This window comes from Vigna unguiculata, chromosome 11, assembly GCF_004118075.2.
Source record: "Vigna unguiculata cultivar IT97K-499-35 chromosome 11, ASM411807v1, whole genome shotgun sequence".
Classification (NCBI taxonomy): Eukaryota; Viridiplantae; Streptophyta; class Magnoliopsida; order Fabales; family Fabaceae; genus Vigna; species Vigna unguiculata.
The window spans coordinates 26,958,193-26,977,383 of record NC_040289.1 but is presented as its reverse complement, the minus strand read 5'-3'; the positions used below and the strand labels follow the sequence as shown (position 1 = coordinate 26,977,383).

The 19,191-nt window shown below is 34.0% G+C and overlaps 1 protein-coding gene and 1 non-coding gene across 3 annotated transcripts; both read left to right on the top strand.

Moving 5' to 3' along the window:
- Window positions 1-862: 862 nt before the first annotated feature.
- LOC114170676 lies at window positions 863-4,654 on the top strand. Of its 2 annotated transcripts, none has more exons than XM_028056203.1 (3): window positions 863-1,026; window positions 1,129-1,173; window positions 1,439-4,654. In XM_028056203.1, exons 1-3 carry the CDS (start codon window positions 874-876, stop codon window positions 1,820-1,822), a joined length of 582 nt encoding a protein of 193 aa, XP_027912004.1. In that variant the 5' UTR covers window positions 863-873; the 3' UTR covers window positions 1,823-4,654. The 2 variants fall into 2 exon arrangements, with proteins under 2 accessions (XP_027912004.1, XP_027912003.1); XM_028056202.1 differs by having other exon boundaries at window positions 1,436-4,654.
- Window positions 4,655-4,926: 272 nt separating this feature from the next.
- On the top strand, window positions 4,927-4,998 carry TRNAD-GUC. Its single transcript has one exon. It is a non-coding gene; the product is annotated as a tRNA-Asp (tRNA).
- Window positions 4,999-19,191: the final 14,193 nt, after the last annotated feature.

Genomic DNA, 19,191 nt, shown 5'->3' with positions numbered 1-19,191 from the left:
TCACTTGAGACTGAGTCTATGAACACATTCGTCCATTGACGGCGGGATGCAGTGAGGCTGACGTCAAACAACAACGGGATTTTGGAGTACTTGCACTCCATTACTTGAGGTCGCTTGTCACCACATATATTTTAGATTAAATATTGTGTATATTCAATTTTACTGTGTAATGATACCCCATACTTCAAAATTAGAACATACTCGTTAAGAAACTTTTTGTTAAAACCAAAATATGCATTAATGAGGTTATAATTATTTATCCGGTCTTTAATCCTATAATATATATTATTAATGTGTTATACATATATTACATTGCTTTTTTTTCTCAGTTTTTTAAAATTAATGAAATTACGAATGATGTGTTCTATAAAGAATTAGAAAAACTCCTTGAAAGATAATTATGCCTTTTATTAAAACAAAATTAATACATAAATTCATTATCAAAAATAAATATTTTTTATGCATTACAAGGAAACTCAAGTGCATCTTGAACATATATTGTTATTTGTTCTCCCAATAAAAGATAATTGATACACAATTATAAATATGTAATTTAATGATTTTTTTAAAATTATATATATATATATATATATATATATATATATATATATATCGATGAATAATACACTTTGTTAATAACAAATATACATAACTTAATCAAGTTACAATATCATCGTTTCTTAATATAATATTATAAATATTAAAAAGAATTTGTGTATATTTTTATCATAAAGTTAAAACTTACGTAGAATTTGCTTAAGCTTTTAATTTATATATTGGGAGAAATAATTATTAATTGTTAACAAATACCAATCTAATGCGCGTGCAATAGTGGTATAAAACGTTACGCTTCTCTCATTTTGTTCAGAAACGATGGCAGAAGAATTACCACCCGCGATTCCGCAATCGCAAGGAAGCTCCACGAAGAAACGGCCTCCGAAGAACGACAAAGTGTGGCTGGAGGACTATCTCCACCTCCTTCATTCTCGGCAACCGTTTCACCTAACAATGAATCAGCTTAACCAGGTTCCATTCGTTCTATGAACTTTTCAATTCTCATTTTCATTGTCAATTTTCTTTCAACACTAGGCATTTCATTGTTAATTTTTCTCCCTCCTACTGCCACAGGTCATCCGCATTCACGGCTTCAAGAAGATCCACCACGCTCCCAAGGTTCTTTTCTCTATCAAGCTAATCTTAAGTTCCGTTTGGTTACTAACAAACATTTGCGGAAAAACGTTGCCTATTTTCACCGTTTTCTCCTTAATTTTTATTCCTCACTTTCTTTTAAATTTAACGCGCTTTAAGATTAGTAGTTCTAGCTTTCCTGGGTAGTTTAGGTATCTGTCCGCAAATATTCGAACAACAGGAGATGATTACCGAATAGGTTTTGGTTTTGAGAAATTGCAAAAACCTATCTCGATTCCGTGGGCAGAAGGTGCTGGTGGAGGCGGTGGAGTCGCTGGATCTTGTAGATGTGCCGCGTTCGACCCTGCGTGACAGCGTGTCGGCGTTTGCGGCTGTGGCACTGGAGGACGTGGTGGCGGATTTGGCAGAGCTCAAATGGCAAGAGTGCTGCGTAACCTCCGTCGAGAGAATCAGTTTCTCCGAAGGCAAGAGCGTGTTGCCTGCTTCCTCCGATGAGAGCTTCCGAGTTACGAGCCAGTGGAAGAGTATGGACGAAGTCCGTAACCTAATCCCTGAAGATTCCCGGAGAAGCCTGAAACCGATAAAAATGGTGCCGAAGCGTAAGAGGCGTAAGGTTCCCGCTCCCGACTCTGTTGCCTCAACTGTAGATTCCGCTTCTCTCGCTTCCTGCTGAGTCAATGAACGAAATTGGTCTATATACGAGTAAAACGTTAAATAGGAGAATGGATATGACACTAGATATGAATAAGTTCCGATGTCAGGATACTAAACGTCTCTCACCAAAATGGCAAGTGTTTTCCCTTTGAACTATTAGCCTCCCACTGCCATTTTATATTTGCTTTCTATCTTTCACATTTTATATGAAGGCTTGGATAATTTGCAGATTGCACACTATTAATATGTGAGGCTCAAATTCAGAAGATAATGGCTATAAAAGGCACTATAAGATGTTTGGAATTGGTGTCTGGCCTTAGGTGAACTTTCACAATAGTAAAATAGGGGTGATAGTCACATCAATCATTGAGTACTCTTCTTCGATTCTTAATCTCATCATTATGCATTTACCATTTACATACCTTGGAATAAATGTGGAGGACAATACGGAGAAATTTAAGTTCTGGTAGCCAGTTTTGAACAAAGTTAAGAAAATATTAGCTAGAAGGATAGGAAGATACTTTACTTTTATAGGAAGAGTGTGTTTATTAAAATCTATTCTTACAGCAGTACCACTTTTTTACATGTCACTCTTTAAATTGCCAACTAAGGTAGGAGCTGAAATTAGGAAAATGTAAAGTACACTTTTGTAGGGATGGGAGAAGGAAACTAGAAAGATAGCATGGGTTACATGAGAGGATGTTTGTGAGTGGTTTGAGTGGGAAAGGGTACAAGTTAATATATAAATTCAAGAATTAGCAGGAAAGACTTTAAATGAAGAAAAAGAGGATATGGAATGATACTGAAACGGTAATATACAGTAAAATCGGCCTATATTAAATTATAAAATAGCAGGGGAGGGGAGGATACTGACATGTTTAAGGAATTTTGGAAAATAAAAACACTTCCTACGACACAATATTTTTCTTAGAGATTGATAATAAAGAAAAGACAATTTAACCAAAAGAGGAATTGCGAGAAGAGATGATTTTTGTCATGTGTGGATAAGTGGTGGAAACATGTCATTTGTTTTATATCTGCAAAATAGCTAACCAAGTATGTAACAGGCGCTTTTAACTGGATAGATAATACAACTGTCTCCCTTTGTCAACCTAAAAGACATTTTCAAAGTTTTAGTCATCAACAATTTAATAACAATTGAAGTAGAATCTAAAAGAGTCTATGGATGGTCATCATTTGAACATTGTACGCGCATAGAAAATCTGTCATTTCTAGAAATGGGAAATGTCGATGCAGATGAAGTTTTTACTATAGCATATATGAAGGTGTGGACTTGGATTAGAATTTAGAAACAAGTATCGCAACGTAAATTTTCCTATTCAGATTGGTATCTTGATCCGGTTTGCTATATAAGATCCATATTTAAATCACACAAACCAAAAAGATAAGCAAGGAGACAACCTGTAGTTTACAAATTTGTGAATTGGGGAGTTCACATATCAGTGATAGAAAATATTAGGTGGATAGAAAGTAGAATCACAATTCAAAAAAGGGATTGCTGGAATGAGTGAGGAACATAATATAACTAAACTGGTTTTTTGGAGAAGGCTTGTTGGTTCTCGTTTTGTTTTCAGCACAAAGAAGAATACATAAAAAACTTAGAAAGAAATCGATTCATATTCGATCAAAGGATGGAAATGTCAACGAACTAATATGGCCATATGGAAGCTTAGCTTCGTTACCAAGCCCAACATATTCAATGGTCCACTGATAAGGACAACTGTTGAAAGACTATGCAATATAAACTTAACCAAAATTTTGGGGGAAAGATTGCAGGTGCAGTAAGAACAACTTGTGCAACATCTGAGTATCATGATGGTGTAGTATCCTTGCTGTTGCAGCCACAGAACAACATCTAAGACTATAGAGCGGTGATTTAAATTAGTGGGATTTATCAGTACTGCTTCACACTATTTTGAAGGGAGATTATGATGTATGCATGGGTGAGAACCTTGGACATATACCCTTAGATGCAAGATGCATAATGATTAGTCGTAATCCATTTAGAAGAGAAAAGGTTTCAAGTTAAGGTTTGTCGTGAGTTACGATTGGGTGTACCATTTTGATTCCATCGAAACAATGTCCCTTCTCCAAATTCAGTATTAACAGAAAATGGAGAAAGTTGCTCCATTCTAGTGATTATGGTCGAAACAGTATGTGTTAATACAAGACTTGTAGATGTAGGTCTCAATGCAATAGATCGATTTGCATGTATGATTGTGTATTCCTTGCATTGTGACATTCTTGTTACTAGTAGTTTCTGAATTCTGATTATGATTACTTTAATTAGTAGAAATTATGATTATGTAATCTCATACAAACTTAGACTTACATCTAAAACTAGAAATAATGTGATTTGCATAAATGCAGACACACAAGTATATGAACATAATCATACAAACGTACACGTAATTATATAATCACAGTTCCACCAAATACTCTAATTTGTTTTTGGCGGAAATTATTTGTGAGTTTTAATTCAGCCAAAAAAAAAACTCCAATTTGTAGATTCGTTATATTTAGACCAACAATTATAATGTTTCAATTTAGGTGATCGCATAAACTAATAAAGTTGTACGGGACAATTAATTTCATTAGACAATTCATTAGGGGAAGGATTAAATTTAACCTTTATAATTGTTAAACATCTTCACTGTTTCCAAAAGTCTCAAAAGACCTTAGCATCAATGACCTGTGTGATAACGTTGTTTTTTACCTTTTATTGATGTTAAACAATTTATGTGAATAAAATCAACTCCTACATTGTTTCGTATTTTAGTTGTTTTATGTTTTTTTACTTCTAATCTCTATTACGAGTGTGTGAAATAAAACAATAGGAAGCAATTCTGGTGGAGGAAAACAAGTTGAAACTCAAAGAAGCATGATTGGACATGAAGGATTGACTTTTACACAAATACTCATGTCGAGGGGCACCGAGATCAAGTCCAGCACTGCAAACATCGAGAAAGGACTCACTTATATGTATATACTGCCTTGGACCAACCTTGGAAGGCCAAAAAATGACCATTGGGCGCCAGGGTCACTCACTGGGCGAGCTGGTAGCTCGCTGGGCGAAAATGACAGACCAGAACTGCAGTTCATGTTGTTGTAGTATAGTGGTAAGTATTCCCGCCTGTCACGCGGGTGACCCGGGTTCAATCCCCGGCAACGGCGCCAAAAACTTGTTAGTGTAAAACCAACACGGCAAGTGCACTAGTTGCACATAGCAAGTAATAAGTATGTTATCGTTCTCTCTCAAGGGACTTGTGCAATACATGACAACTCTCGCAATTCACGAGTTAATTAGATACAAAGTTTACACAAACAATATGGAAACTCTTTTTGTATTTTATGAAACATTTGGTGTGCAACAAGAAATTAACATAGTGTATTTACAATTTGTCAAGATTAGACTTCAACCATTTCATTCTCATGCATTCTAAATCTCAATTCCATATTCATGTTAAAATCAATTTACAAGAATACTCAAATCCTATTCCTAGAGCCTTTGAGCCTATGATTACTCATCAAGTTTCAATTCCTTGAATCCTCAACAAGTGAAATCATGCATTAGTTTCAAGAATCTAAGATTACTAATGAACCAAGTTCTATTCCTAGATACAAGCATCCATTAGGTATTTAATTTAAAATCTAGATTCTAAAGATGTTTCCCAACACCTTAAGAATCACAAATCAAGCATGGGAACAATCCACATCAAGCATTAAGCAAGGAAATCAAATACTAACATGAATTGGAAAAACATATAAATTAACAACACAATTTTACACAAGAATTCAATGTTTTACATCTAATCTCAACAAATAGAAATTGCTCTCCATGGTGGAGAACCTAGGGTTTTACAAAATTGAAGAATAGGGAAGAAATTGGAACCATAAAGTAGAAAAAATCCCTCTCCCAAGGTTCTTGAATGTTGCTCCATGGTTCAATTGCGCCTCCCATTCGCATCTCTGCCTTCAATTTCGTAGCCCATCATCCTCTCCAACCCAAAAGGGGTAAAACCTCCATGGATGAAGAAGGAAACCCAAGAACGAGAAGGGAGAGTTTCCCAACACCCCTAATAGCCTCCAAGAGTCTCTCCCAAGCACCCAAGGTGTTTCTATTCGTGAAAAATGAGGAATCCCATAATACTCTCGTAGAAACATGATTAAATAACTATATTCGCGTATTGGGGTCGATATTCTCGCCCAACGGCTTCACACTCGCCCAACGAGGCCTAAAATCGACGTTCTCGGACATGCAACTCGCTGGGCGAGCCATATTTTCACCCAGCGACTCAAATACTGCAATTCTGGTCTGTCATTTTCGCCTAGCGAGTTAACAACTCGCCCAGCGAGTGACCCTTGCGCCCAATGGTATTTTTTGGCCTTCCAAGGTTGGTTCAAGGCAGTATATACATATAGGTGAGTCCTTTCTCGATGTTTGCAGTGCTGGACTTGATCTCGGTGCCCCTCGACATGAGTATTTGTGTAAAAGTCAATCTTTCATGTCCAATCATGCTTCCTTGAGTTTCAACTTGTTTTCCTCCACCAGAATTGCTTCCTATTGTTTTATTTCACACACTCATAATAGAGATTAGAAGTAAAAAAACATAAAACAACTAAAATACAAAACAATGCAAAAATAACATAAACTAGAGGATTAAACAAGATAAAAGTTAGGTAGGAGTTGATTTTATTCACAAAACTTAACATCAATAAAAAGTAAAAAACAACGTTATCACTGTGTTTGCTACGTAACATACTTAAAAGCCAATGAAATCAATGATTTTTGCGTGGATTTCATTCAAATTTAATTTGCGAAGTAAAATGATTCAATCAGGTTAAGAGCAGCGACATCAGACCCCGGTAACGTAGTCTAAGGTTAGCATTGCTAAATATAGAAAATAAATGTATTATATACAATGAGATGGGGGAGGGGAATACTAACTATATGGTGTAAAAGTAAGTCTCTGAGAGGTATATTAATAATATTATGAGGAGTGGAGGATAATAATCCAACATAGATTTTTCATTTGCATATAGAGACGAAATATTCGATGGAACCATGAAATAACTAGAATTAGAAGGGTGGACATCAATAAGATACGGTCTATTTCGTTTGAATAAATAAAATTTAATTTTAAACTTAAAAATGAATGTTTAATTAATTTGAGAAAAATAAAAATGGAAAAACATAATAATACTAAAACGAAGATGGTAAAAAATAATAATAATAATCCAAAAAATGATTATTTATTAATTAATTTATGCTTTTTGCACCTCCGTTTTCTATTTACACCCGCTTTGAATATCCCAAAACCGTAACTTTTACATTCATATATCTTTATCTTTCTATTTGTACCCCACCATAGATCTCACCACCCTTCGACTTCTCACACGCTCATACAACGCTACCAACCCTACAAGAAAAAGAATTCCATTACTTATAATAAAAAATCTGTAGGTAATGCACAAAATTTGTAGGTAATACAACTTTACCAACTAATTATTTATGGACAAAATTGTAGGTAAAGTGATCGTAACAAATGTTTTCTATGAATTTATTCGTAGGTAATTGTATACAGATTTATTTATTGATAATTACTCACACATATTTTTGTATATATAATGTAAATCTGTATGTAATTACGTACAAATAAATCTATATGTAATTACCTACAAATAAATCAGTATATAATTATCTAAATATAAATTTGTATTTAAAATGTTTGTCAGCTTTGATGACCCGATTTATTTCTTGGAACAATAATGTAAACTTGGACATTAAAGTACAAAGTGCAATAGAGAATTTATATGATATCTAAGAAATAGTCATTAAAGAAAATAATTTCAACAAACAATATTTAAACAACTATCTGAATACACATCTAGTCATGTGATACTATCTTAGTAAGATTTTCAAACATAGTAATAAATAAAGTCTATAGTTTCGTTATACTAATAATTTTTTATTATTTGGTTGCTAAAAATATTTTGTGCATCGTTGATGCCAGAGTCAGAAGATATTGCATGATTGCACTAATAAAATTTTATAAAGTGTTAAATTTGGCTTGAAATTGGGAATTCATTTGTCAAATTTGCTCTTCACTATTTGCTAGTTGTGTTTGAAGTTGAATAAACTCTTATGGGTTTACTTGTTGACTAGAAGATGCTTGTGTTTGTTGTAAGTAACTATCAACACAATCATCATGAGAATCAACATGCTTGAGAAAATCTGATTTGAAATTCTTCCTGTTTAAATAACAAATGTCTGCGTTAAAATAGTAAATACTTGAGGTGTAATGTTGTAATAAACTTGGTAGAAACTAACATGTGTCCGCTTTCTTTATCTTATCGCAACCACGATTGAATAAATAAAAGATTTGGTCACATTGTCAGTAACACAACTAACAAACTCTCTTGAAGCTTATGAACAAAGATCAAAAAGGCGTGAAGAAGCCTTAGTCCAAAATGCTTTCAATCAAAACTAAAATTACAATCTCATAATAGAAAATATGAAGGAATTAAAAGTATAGGAGAAATTTCTAGAAATAAAGAAAATTCTAGAAGCTTCTCTATGACCCCATGGAAAATATCCTCCATGTGACATTTATAAAAAGACAAGTTTCGCTAAAGAACATCATCAAGAGCAATGCTCATTCTATGCTAATCAAGAATCTCCTAGCAAAGAAGGAAATTGGTACTTACATAATGGATGCAACAATCACATGGCCAAAGATCAAAGCATCTTCAAAGATGTTTTACTAGTTCCTAATCTTAAAGAGAATCTCTTAAGTATTGGCCAAATGATGGAGAATGGGTAATCTCTTCACTTTGAGAAAGATACATGCAAAATTTATGATAGTAGAAGAATAGAAATTGGCCAAGTAAAAATGGAGAAGAAAAATAAAAGCTTTCATATAAGCTTCAAACCTGAAACTAATATTGGCATAAAGGCAGAAGTTGATGACACATGGCTTTAGCATAGGAGATTTGGCCACTTCAACAAATGCCTCAAAGATTTTATATCAGAGTAACATGATGAGAGGTCTTCCATGCTTGAAGGAGAACAATGAATCATGCAAAGAATGTCTCCTCGGTAAACAACACTAACAAACCTTTTCATCAAGAAAAGCATGGAGAGAAAAAGACTTGTTGGAGTTGATCTATACCGATGTTTATGGACCAATGAGAATGCCTTCATATCAGTTCAACATGTATTTCATTATCTTCATTGATGATTTTCTAGAATGACACATGGGTCTATTTCTTAAAGGCAAAGTTAGAAGTCTTTGGAATATTTAAGAAAGTTAAGGCTTTCATCGAGAACTAAAGTGGAAAATAGATAAAAGTACTTAGAAGTGATTGTGGCAAGGAGTACACATCTCGTGAATTTGACAAATTTAGACATTAAGGGACAACGTATAGTTACATATACTCCACAACAAAATGGTGTGTTTGAGAGAGAATCGTAGAGTCATGGAGATGGAAATATCAATGCTAAAAGAGAAAAATATGCCTAACAATTTTTGGGTTGAAGCAGTCTACACTACAGTTTACATTCTAAACAGATGTCCAACTAAGGCAGTTCAAGACAAGACTCCCATTGAAGCTTGGAGTGGAAGAAAGCCATCAGCTAAACACCTACGTGTATTTGGGTCTATCTGCTACATACATGTTCTTGATCAAAGAACACAAGATTGAAGATAAGGCAATACAAGGAATATTCTTGGGGTATAACACACAATCAAAAGGCTATCAACTCTATAACTTACAAACAAAAAAAGATCAGTTTTTGAGATGTTGAGGTTGATGAAAAGGCTTCTTGGAAAGTGGAAGAAGAAAAAGTTGTTAAAAGGAACACTTTAGTTTTAGTGCAACAATCAGAAGAAGAAACTCAATAAGAGGCAGAAGATTCAGGTACCCTTTCTCCACCTCCATAACAACAACTAGAAGATTCTTCACCAGAGTCCACTCCAAGCCGAGTAAGATCTTTGGTAGACTATATGAAACTTGCAATATGGCCATGATTGAGCCTAACTGCTATGAAGAAGCATCAAAGCAAGACGTATGAGTCAAGCCTATGGAAGAAGAGATTAAAATGATTAAGAAGAATAACACTTGGAAGCTCGTAAACTATCCTCATGGAAAAGACATCATTGGAGTGAAATGGCTATGTAAAACAAAGCTCAATCCTAATGGAACTATACTAAAGCATAAGGGAAGATTGGTCGCAAAAGGCTACTCACAACAATTGGGAGTTCGCAAAAGGCTACTCACAACAATTGGGAGTTCACTACAATCCAGTCGCACGACATAAGACCAAATTGCAAATATTTTCACAAAGGTGTTACCAAGACCAATATTTGAATGATTGTGAACTATGCTTGGAGTTATGGAATTTGCATCAAGGAGGACTATTAAAGTGTAATGTAAATTCTAGAAGAATATAGAAAATCTTAAGATAGAAGTATTGAAATATCATGGAAATTCTAGAACATTGTGGAAAAGTCTAAGATAGGAGGAAAAAACCAAGAACATTCTACAGAAGTTCTAGGTGGTATTTTCTAGAATAATCTATGGTCTATAAATTATCATGTACACTAACATTAGATGAATGCAAGACAACTAAGACAAGATCTAATACAACCACTCACAATTACAAAACATACTACTTCCAAATACCACTTCACATTTTATTATCTCCACATTTTCTCTATCCCATCAATTATTCCTTTCACAATCTCAAAATACTAATAGTACTCCTTTGGTAAGCCATCCAAAAAAGGATGAATATGTTCATCTAGGGTGATAGGTGAACCAATGACGAACAGGGAATCAACAATCTTCTTGATTTCATGAAGATACTAAAAAATAGAGCGGTCTTTCTTGGGTTGATGTAGCTGCACCTTGAGTTTTTTGACTTGTACACACATATGGGAATCATAGTATATGGTTAACCTTTGCCAAATTTGTGAGGAAGAATTAAGTCCCACCATCTTGGAAGAATAGCAGAAGACATGGAAGAAAGCAAGCAAGTCACTATGAGTTGGTCTTGTTGTTCAAAATTGACGAAGATTGTATTGAAAGTGTTGGTGGAAACATCAGTTGTAGAAAGAAAGAAAGGAGGAACATTGGCATCACCAAGTAAGTGAGAAAGCTTAAACCCCGAAGGATGGCAACTTGTGGCTTCCAAGGGAGAAAGTTATCATCAGACAACTTCAAAGTGATCAGAGCAGTGAACGTTTGAGGAATAAAGGAAGAAATTGGAGAGGAAGAAACAACACCAATATCTGTATATGAAGACATGATAGGCAAGAGGCCAAAAAAACGTTGATACCAAATAAGAGAAGAGAAAAAGTAAAAGGAGCCATAGAAAAGTGATTATGACAAAAAAGATAAAAGCTTTTTATTCAACTTCTAATGTACAGAGAACCTATATGTACAACATGCAACCCATCTAGATGTAAAAGAAAGAAGGATAACCTGTTACGTAATATTTACATCATATCTTTTTTGTTAATTAGATCTTTAAGCAATAATAATATTGATTTGATATTTATCTTTTGTTATTATTGTAATATTTTTAATTTATATTAATTAACTTAAATTTTTCAATAATATTTATTACAAATTATTCAATATTTCTTTTATAAAATATAAAAAATAGATACATGTTGATTTATGTAACATCCAAATTTTAGCAAGTTAAAACTAATAAAATAGGATGTTTCACTTTAGTGTTCAAAATAGATAAACCAGTGTATATAGTATATTAATACAGTCTTACCAAAGATATGACTATATAAACATATCAATTATACAAACCTACTAAAAACCAACTGTTAGGAACAAGGCAATAAAGGAAAGAATAAAGGAGAGAAAATAGACACAGAGAATTTAACGTGGTTCGGCGTACAATGTGTATGCTTACGTCCACGACTACACTAGGAAATATTTGTATTTCTGGTGTATCTCAAAGCTTTACATAGAGTCTCTTATATAGTAAAATAGAGAACCACATCTCACTATTCTAAGCAATGTGGGACTAAATCAAGCACCATAATACTAACGATTCTCCCACTTGGGGTTTGATTTACATTACCACTTAGTGTAGTGCCTTCATCATCAATTTTCTCGAAGGCCAGTTGAGGCAATGCAAAGCCTCAACTTAGTTGTTGTGACAATCTTGGTCAACATATCAGTTGGATTCTCTACACCTGGAATCTTCAACAAAATCAAATCTCCATCATTTATCAAGTTTTTGATAAAATGATACTTCAATTCAATGTGCTTGCATATGAAATCAAGACAAATGACACTTTGACTTTCACTGAACAATGAAGATTCATCTTGCCCTTTTCGTAATTCTTTTAGAAGATTCTTCAACCATATCGTCTCTTTTGTTGCTTTTGAGATAGCTATATATTCAGCTTCAGTGGTTGAAAGGGAGACTCTTCCTTGAAGTTTGGACTTCCAGCTAATTGTTGTGCCACTTAACATAAAAATATAACCTGTTGTGCTCTTTCTACCATCCAAATCACCTCCTAAATCTGCATCAGAAAACCCCTGTAAAGTGAGATTACTTCTTTTAAAAGACAAATGCATCTTTGAAGTGCCCTTAAAATATCTCAATATCCATTTCACGCCTTCCCAATGCTCCTTTCCGGGATTGGATAGAAACCTGCTCACAACTCCCACTGCATGTGCTATATCAGGTCTGGTGCAAACCATAACATACGTCAAGCTCCCTACTGAGAAGATTGCCTTTTTGAGAACTTTAAGTGAGTTTCTAAAGGTGTATTCCTAGTTTTAGCATTTCCAACATTGAACCTGCTAAGCAATTTTTCTATATATTTTTCCTGAGATAAGTTCAGAATACCTTCAGATCTATCCCTTGAAATTCTCATACCAAGAATTTGCTTAGCTGGACCAAGATCCTTCATGTCAAAATTTTCTGACAATTGTTTCTTCAACTTGTCAATTTCTGCCATATTAGCACCAAATATCAACATGTCATCAACATACAAGGCAAGAATGATATAATTGTCAACATATTTCTTCACGTAACAACAATGATCTTCTTCACATATGTGAAATCCTAAGTTTCTCATAAACTCATTAAACTTCTTGTACCATTGTCTCGGTGCTTGTTTCAACCCATACAAACTTTTATGAAGCTTGCATACATAATTCTCTTTGCCATGTACTTCAAAACCTTTTGGTTGTGCCATAAAGATTTCTTCCTCAAGATCTCCATGTAGGAATGCAGTTTTCACATCTAACTACTCCAGATGAAGATTTTCTGCAGCTACTATACTCAAGATAACTCTGATGGTAGTCATCTTGACAACAAGAGAGAAAATTTATGTGAAGTCAATTCCTTGTCTCTGTTGGAACCCTTTCACTACGAGTCTAGCCTTATATTGTTTGCTGCCATCTAGTTCTTCTTTTAACCGATAGACCCACCTGTTTTGTAAAACCTTATTTCCTTTTGGAAGCTTGGTTAAAGACCATGTCTTATTCTTCTGAAGAGACTTTATCTCATCTTCCATTGCTAGCTCCCACTTAATAGATTCATCTCCCTACATAGCCTCAACAAAATGCTCTGGCTCGCCAGCATCAGTCAACAAGTAATGTAATGAAGGGGAGTACCTTTGTGGTGCTACAATTGTTCTGCTAGACCTTCTAGTCTGTAATTCAGGAGTTACTGACTCTACTATCTGTTCAGGTTCTGACCCAAACTCTAACTCAGGCTCTACTTCTCTATTCTCCCTTCTTTTGACTACATCACTTTCTGAAATTTCTTCTAATGATACTTGCTCTAGCTGTTTATTTGCATTTGCAAATTCTGCAGTCCTGTCCTTATAGAACATGTTTTCATTAAAAGTAATATTTCTACTTCTGATAATTTTCTTGTTTTGGTCATCCCAAAACCTGTAGCCATACATGTCAAATCCCTAAGTAATGAAATAACATCGCTTTGCCTTAGGGTCCAATTTATCTCTACTATTAGAGTTCAACAAAATATATGAAGCACAACAAAAAACTTTCAGATGTGAAAGGTTTACCTCATTTTAAGACCATACTTCTTCAGGTAACTGATAGCCTAAAGGAACTGATGGTCCTCTATTTATGAGATAGGCTGCTATGCTTATTGCATCTGCTAAAATACCTTGGGTAATCCTGACTGGATTCTCATACATCTTACTCTCTCATTCAAAGTTTTGTTCATTCTTTCTGCCACACCATTTTGTTCTGGTGTTCCTGGAATCGTCTTGATCATTTTGATCTCGTTCTCTAAACAAAACTCCTTGAATTGACTACTATCATATTCTCCACCATTATCAGACTTCAAACATTTAATCTTTAAACATGTTTGAGTGTCAACCTCCTTTTTCCACCTTTTAAACACAGAAAACACATCAGATTTATTTTTAAGAAAATAAACTCATACCTTTCTTGTAAAGTCATCAATGAAGGTTACATAATACTGTGATCCTCTAATGGATTTCACTAGAGCTAACCCCCAACCATTTGTATGCACTAGTTCTAGTCTTTCAACTTTAGACGACTTACTTGTTTTGGAGAAGCTAACCTTTTTCTGCTTAACAAAGATACAATGTTCGCAAGGTCCAACGTCAACATGCTTCAAGTTAGGTATTTTACCTTTTGAGACCATGAGCTTCATTCCTTTCTCACTCATATGCCCAAGTCTCTGATGCCACAAAGAGGAACTGTTGCCAAGTTCTGCAACTTATATCATATCCTCATCTGCAATCATGTAAAGAGATCCTTGCTTATTTCCACGAGCAACAACAAGATTACCTTTCATTACCTTCCAATGTCCATCTCCAAAGGTGTTGTAATGGCCCTCATCATCCAACTGCCCTATAGATATTAAGTTTCTCTTTAAGGCAGGAATATGTCTGACATTATTTAAAGTCCACACACTTCCATTAGAGGTTCTGATATTGATATCACATCTTCCTATAATATCAAGAGATTTCCCATCTACAAGGTAGACCTTCCCAAACTTTCCTAGAACATAGTTAGATAATAGTTCTAAGGAAGGTGTAGTATGAAATGACGCACCTGAGTCCATAATCCATGAGTCAATAGAACTATCTAGACAACATAATAGTGCATCTTCAATTTCATCAGTTGCTGCATTTGCTGATTCATCATCATCTTACCTCTTGTTGTTGTTCTTCCTTGGAGCCTTACATTGATTTGTAAAGTGACCCCTTTTCTGACAATTCCAACAAGTGATATCATTCCGGAATTTTGGTTTTGATTTCTCTCTAGACTTTGATCTGCCTCGGCCTTGATTACGACCTTCCTGGCTACTTCTTCCTCTAGTTTTAGTACTCAATGCTAAACCAGAACTATAACTGAAAGATTCCCCTGAACTTTTCCTGCGAACATCTTCGCTTAAGATCAAGTCACGGATGTTATCAAGCTTCAAATTACTATTACTTGCAGAATTACTAACTGTAGTAACAGTTGCACTCCAACTTTCTGGAAGAGATGATAATAAAATTAATGTTTTCACCTCATCATCAAATGTTATATGCACTGATGTCAACTGCACAATAATTGTATTAAATTCACTAATATGATTAGTAATCGAGTTACCTTCACCCATTTTTAGGTTGATTAGCCTACGAATTAAATACACTTTATTGGCTGCAGATGGCTTCTCATACATATTTGACAACGCCTTCATCAAATCTACAGTTGTGTTCTCGTTCATGATGTTGAATGCAACAGTCTTGGCTAATGTCAATCGGATCACACCTAGTATCTGCCGATCTAACAAATCCCATTATGCCTGCTCCATGTCGGTTGGCTTCTGCCCAGTTGAGGGTAGATATAACTTCTTCTGATACAGGAGTCCTCTATCTGCATCTTCCAGAACCCGAAGTCTCAGCCATCAAACTTCTCAATCCTCACATTCCCTTCTTCCAATGCCATTGCTCTTGCTGCTTTTGACGAAAGCTCCTGTTGCTTTTGACCAAAGTTCTTTGCTGCGACTTTTAACCAAAGCTCCTGTTGCGACTTTTGACCAAAGCTCCTACTGCGACTTTTGACCAAAGCTCTTGCTGGGGCTTTTGACCAAAGCTCCTGCTGCGGCTTTTGACCAAAGCTCCTACTACTTCTCTAAACTGAGATTCCCAAGAAGAAAATAGAAACCAAATCTTTTCTGATGTGGAAGATGAGATAATGCTGCAACATAGAGCATACTAAGAAAAATGGCTCTGATACCAATTGTTAGGAACAAGGTAATAAAGGAAAGAATAAAGGAGAGAAAATAGACATAGAGAATTTAACGTGGTTCGGCGTACAATGTGTATGTCTACGTCCACGACTACACTACGGAGTATTTGTATTTCTGGTGTATCTCAAAGCTTTACATAGATTCTCTTATATAGTAAAAAAGAGAACCACATCTCACTATTTTAAGCAATGTGGGACTAAATCAAGTACCATAATACTAACACCAACAACTATAGCTCTAAACACAGACTAACCACTTACAACAGCTTCTCACTAAGACCTTCCACCACTTACAACAACTATATATATATATATATATATATATATATATATATATATATATATATGCAATTCAAATACAATTAAAATTTAGATATTCGAAACATACAAAGTTTCTAAAATCAATTAATTGATATATGTTCAAGATTTGAGATACTCGCCCAACGAACACACCATCTCACTGGTCCAAAATACACATTTCGACTAGTGACCAGGTTGTTGGCCCAACAAGTATTTCATTAGGAGTCTACATGAAATGTTCCTCAATAATTCGCCCAATGAGTGGGGCTTGTCCAGCGACTCACAAATCAGTGAACTTTTGACTCATAATTTGCTTAGTGAGCTCCTACTTGCCCAACGACCTCATAAATCAGTGAGCCCTTGACTTGTAACTCGCCCAATGAACTCATACTCGCCTAGTGAATCTACGTAATTCTACAGATAAGCATTCTGCAAATCAGCCCATGACTTCGAGTTCGTCTAGCGAGTCAGCATAATTCTACAGAATCTCATTTCGTATAGTTATGCATACTCAAGCCAGTCTAGACAACCAAAGAACCTTTGTAGATGCCAATCACATATCAAAATCAAGTATAACACAAACATCAATACCAATTGACCTTAATTGCAATACTAAACAATAACATTTCTATACGAACATAATTCTAACATGTTTGTAACTTATTCATAGCTTTCACATATCACAAATCATTCAACAGTTTAGTTAAAACAACCAATCATAGTACAACCATACAATATATAATTCTAACATGTTTGTAACTTAAAAACAATGAAATTAGTTTCCTTTACCTGTTATCCTATTTAGACATCTCTATAAACGTCAAAACACCTCTAACTCCACAAAATGTTCTATCTACACATTGAAACATCACAAGAACGATACTGTTATGATCACTGATCAATAGAGACTTATACTGATGATTAAAATGACACATGCAAGCAGAGAGCTCACATGTAACAAAAAAAAGTAGACCAAAAAGAGGGCAGAAACTCAACTTACGCGAATGGAGAAATTGATCGGTCCAACTTGAAGAGCTCAACGAGAGGATTAACCCTACGATCTCGGTTCTTCAATCAGACGACCAGAGAGATAGAACTCCTAGAGATAAGTCAGAGAGAACTCTAAAAAGTGGTTTCTAGAGAAATGATGTATTTTAAAATAATGAAACTCGTTTATAATAATTCTATTTATACTAAAACCTTTTAATATTAAAATAATCTAGTCTCACTATTTTTAAATCACTACCATTTTTAAAATGTCATTTTCCAATGTCTTACAATTTCTAAAACGTTAAATATTTATAAAAGAGTAATATTACTTTCTCTTGAAAGAAGTCATTATTGGGAATATTTTATGAAATGTTTACATTTGAAATCTTTACATTTAAAAATATTGTAAACATATAAAGAAACATGTTTTATGAAAACGAACAAATAGAAAAAATATACTAAATTTGTAGCTAAATTTTTTTATTAAATGACTTTCAGTATAAAAATAGTAAATTATTATTATTATTATTCAATTTTATAAAAATAAAATATTTATATTAAATTTTAATTTTATTAGATAGAACTTAAATTTCCATAACCAATACATTTAATTTTTAAAAATTCGTGCATGGGTAATAATTTGGTTAAAATATGTTATTTTTGTCATCAATATCACAGAAAAAATAATGGTCATAAGATTTTATTCCAATCACTTTGACGTCCAGTTTTTACATATAGTCAATTATATGTTACTTTTTAATAAAATATGTAAAAAATAATTGAAAATACTTTTCTTGAATGAAGTCGGAAATGCGTAAGTGAGGTGAACAAAGAAATATTGGTTAAAATTATTTGGAAACAAAAATGAATAACATCTGATAATACTTTGTAATATGTTTATTTATTTGTTATTTATCCTTTTATAAAGTCTAAATTCTTGTTTATTGAATGAATGCACTTTCATGAACTTTATGAATCTTAACTAAAGATCCATAATTCCTTGAAGTCTTAGTTATACATTGGTAAGTTCAAATACCTATTAATTACAATAATCTATATATATTATTATTATTATTATTATTATTATTATTATTATTATTATTATAATAATAATAATAATCTAAAGTCTAGTTTTCAAAACACTCTGCGTCTACTCTAAGACATCATATTTTTTGAGTTTCACACTTTTTCTAATTTCAAAGATTTTCATCTTCAAAAATTGAATTTATCAAAAAAACAAGTAGGTCATGCTATCTTCTAACTCCCATGTTGCATAACCAGTCTTCTCACTGCACAAAATCCTTCACCAAGTTGATTAACTTCCTTCTGAGTTATCTCGTTTGGTGACCTAAACTTATCCCTAAGAAGATAGATGGGGCGATTCAGGTGAAATCTAATATAGATCTAATTTTCTCTTCACTTGTGGGATCCGGAGACCACTACGACTTTTCTCTTCTCAAAAATTCATACATCCTTTATCAGTATATGGATAGTCTCTTTAGCTTGGCTTCACAAGTCAAATCTTGCCTTAGTTGCAGTTCCTTTGACCTTATAGTACATGACTTGGATCATAGATATACATGACTTGGATCATAGATATACTTCTTCATCTAGGATACATGAAACACGTTGTGGAAATTAGCTATAACTAAGGTAGCAATGCGTCATATGCCATTGGAGTTGAGTTGTGTCGTTGAATAAAAAGAGTTCGAGAAAAAAAAATAATAATTTGGATTGACAGGTGATCATCTTTCGAACTATATAAACACAAATTTATCATAAAAAACCACGTTAAAT